Here is a 3533-nt window from a genome sequence, read left to right as displayed (position 1 = left end):
CTCTCTAGTGTCCCGAATTCTTGCATTAGTGTCCTAAAAAACCAGGATGTTGCCACTAACTTCAGCTCTGGTCTCCACCAGCACTTCACAGAGGTGTCAGGAGGAAATGGTTGGTTGGGGGAGTTTTCAATTTTCCAAAATGATTCCATGGGCTACATGAACTGGCTAAAGAGCCTGAAAGAACATCCAGATGTTGTTTCGTACTCCCTTCGATCTCTCTATCATCTCATGCCGAATGAGCTCCTAAAGGCAGCAGTGAAAGCTGCTATTGAGCAGTATTTGAAGGACAATGCTTTGAAGAAATCACCCGAAGAGCCACACTGTGAGGGATCTACTCCTGATTTGTCCTCTAACTGTTGCCCTCTGCACGCCTCAAGGGGAACTCTAGCAGTGACCATTGTTCAAGCCTGGACGCTATACGGAGATGTCGTTGGAGTAACTGACAGGTGGGTTGATGCAAAGGTAAAAAACAAAGATCTAATGGAACCTGGTGAGCACACCTTTTATATGGCTCCTCTTTTGTTCACAGCTATGCTAAGCTGCACTATGGTTCCATACAACGCAAGACCCGAATGATTCAATCCGATGATCCGAAGTGGAACGCTGAGTTTAATTTGGGCAAGGTCAGTAAACATTATCATCACAGATTAGCTGAAAAAGCTCAACAACAGACAAACTGATCCATTTACTCTGCTGATGCAGAAGAATTTATAGAGTTAATACTAGAATCTATATTTGCAAATATAGACATTCAATTAACAGAAGTGGGGATAATTGAGTTTTTATGCATTAGTCTTGAAAGAAAGCTAATTTATTCTTTGCAAACATTTCATAATGGATCAAATATAATTTAATATCAGAAATGCATTGTAGTTTCAATTTCAACTAGATGATGTTAAATTATTGATTATGAACTAATTTGTCCTTCAACTTGTTGCTCACATGAACCAGCAGCCACAATGACAAGAAAAGAGCACCTCCCTTTAGGCCTAACTTGTTCTTGTTTCGGTTCTCAGAACCAACCTGGGTGTCTGTGGACATGCGACTCCCACACTCACTGCTCTGCTTAACCTGTTGTTGAGACAGGAAGTGCTGACCCTCTCTTATTGCTTTTACAAATAAATCATGAGCATAAAAACTTGGCTTTCCAAAATGTACAAAATGAACCTTCAATGTCAAACTAAAAACTTTTTGTCCAATTGTCCTACAGATTGCTTATTTTTTATTTTTAAAAACCTGTTTGAAATAAATAAATAAATCAAATAAGACAAATCAAAGTATAAAATGATATGTAATGCAGATAAACTGCATATTCCGAACTTGGGGAATGTACAATCAACTCCATTTCTAGATCCAAGCCAGGCTGCAGACTCTTTATGTTTTGGGATACTGGGTCAGCACCTGCATGAAAAAGTATTTGGTTTTACTTGAATAGACCATGCACATTTCATGGTGTTTATGGTCGAGTACAAATAAAAGTAAAAGCAGAAAATATTTGAATACACAATATATGTGTAAACCACTCATATTGTGATGTGAAATACATCAGCCAGATGTAAAATACTGGCTGATGTATTTCATATCTTGTGCCGTTGTGTTTTGGCTAACTTTACTCTGCATTTATCAACTTTTGAGATGCACGGAAAACAGTTTTATTTTCTATATCACTAAATAATTTGACTTTGAATGAGAAAATACGCATCTGAATGATCCTCCATTCAAATTTTCTTATGAAGGTTGACACAAGCCTGCAAATGAAGATTGAGGTTTGGGATCAGGACTCGAAATATGACGACCTTCTCATACACTGCGTGACATACCTGAAGCCTGGCAGTTACACTTTCACGTGCTCATCACCGTATGGAAACGTTATGGTTAAATACACGATGACCTGTGACCCACATCTGACTGGAGAAAAATGCATCGATTATAAACCATCTCCCTTAAAGAGAGAAGATTAGTGGGTTTTGGGAATAAAAGCATTTCATTTCATCACATAACATTAAATCACTAAATCTGGTTGAAACTCACAATTTATTCTTAATAGTTTAATTTTGTTAAAGACCTAGCTAAATGTGTATTTATCATACAATGAAAAAAAATTCAAGATTCTGTGTAACATTTATTCACAAGAAATAACTATGCTTTAATATATGCAACCAGAAATTGTGTTCCCTTTAATGACAATAAAATATTTTAAATTGCTACAATTTGTTGACTTTGCATATTTTTGACAAATCTTGTATTAGTTGTGTGAATTATGTCTTATATGTGTCACTATAAAAGAGAGAGAGACGTAGTTACGTTACAGGACGTGTCACAAAACTATTTGGTCAAGACCTTCTGTATGCAGCAAAGCGGAGAACCAGGGGACATGCGTCTACTTCAGCAGCCCGGCTCGACTCAGCTCTATTTCGGAGTGACTTTTCCACCGGCCCACAGCAGGGTGCCGCTTCCTGGTGGTGGGTTGGTAGAGCGCGCCGCCTCCATGTGCCATATGCTGTGCTTGCAACCTAATCCGAGTTGTTTGTCTGATACAAAAGAAGAAGAGAGAGCTGAGCTACTTTTTTATAACCTGATTTTTCTGATGAGGACAGCTTATCTCCATCTTGCTGCGGGAGGAAAGCAGATGGCTCAGACGAGCTAACAATGATTTTTGTATTAAACTGCTATGAAACTTGTAATAGTGCAAAATATACATAAGCTAATGTTAGTCAGGGTGTTGCAAATTACTTAAAAATGTCAGAATTCCTTCATAATATATTCCAATGTGTTTTCACTGTTGGTAAACTGCTCCTGCAGAACATCATGGTTGTTCGTGCTGCATCTCAGTTGTAGGATGTCTCATCAGTGTCCGTCTTCCTGACTGTCCTTGGTGTTTACCTTCAGGATGTCCAGAGACCTTCACCCTTTTGGGTGCAGGAATCATATGAGTTCAATGTGCTGATGAAACATTTCCAGTGGTGGAGAAAGTACTCAAAAAATGTACTTAAGTAAAAGTAAAAGTACAACATTAACATTTTAAGTAAAAGTAAAAAAAAGTACTGGCTTTTAAAAATACTTAAGTATTAAAAGTAAAAGTACTTGGTGAATGCATTACCTAATTGCTAATATCATTAAGTGAACCGATCGTATTTAATTTTAATACATCGGAAATGTGCCATTTTAATGAACAATGCCACAGATAAAGCATGTTTTTATTATGTTTACTCTCTAACATAGTTTAGACTTAGATATGTGATTCTAAGTCTAAGCATCATAATTTCAGGGATGGAAACATCTTGTCTCCTGTCCTAACATAGCATGAACTTCATTAGTGACATTTATTTAGAAAGAAATCCAACAGAAAGGGGATGGAAAGAAGCTGGGTGAGGGAGAACATGCAACCAAGGAGCCACGTAGCAGAGTTGTAGTCAAGACCACCGAACCCGAGACCAAGACCAGTGCCCTGCGCTACATTACACAATAAAATGAAGTTTATCAAAATTGGTTCTCAGATTGATCTGAAAGCTCCACATTCCCATAAAAACACC

General features: G+C 37.8%; 1 protein-coding gene across 4 annotated transcripts in view; it reads left to right on the top strand.

The window, feature by feature from the left end:
- Positions 1-2308, top strand: part of LOC106937930 (perforin-1-like) — a 21986-nt gene extending 19678 nt beyond the window's left edge. For 2 of the 4 annotated variants that reach the window (XM_015019687.1, XM_015019686.1), the window contains exons 8-9: positions 530-623; positions 1737-2308. In XM_015019687.1, the coding sequence (XP_014875173.1) occupies positions 530-623; positions 1737-1961 (319 nt within the window). In that variant the 3' untranslated portion in view covers positions 1962-2308. Of the gene's footprint in view, positions 1-529; positions 743-1736 lie in introns of those variants that run through there. The other 2 variants (XM_015019689.1, XM_015019690.1) reach the window with 1 other exon arrangement.
- Positions 2309-3533: the final 1225 nt, after the last annotated feature.

Source organism: Poecilia latipinna, unplaced genomic scaffold (assembly GCF_001443285.1).
Source record: "Poecilia latipinna isolate Pla-1442-1.1 unplaced genomic scaffold, P_latipinna-1.0 Scaffold2469, whole genome shotgun sequence".
In the NCBI taxonomy this organism is placed as follows: domain Eukaryota; kingdom Metazoa; phylum Chordata; class Actinopteri; order Cyprinodontiformes; family Poeciliidae; genus Poecilia; species Poecilia latipinna.
This window is presented reverse-complemented; position numbering and strand designations above follow the sequence as displayed.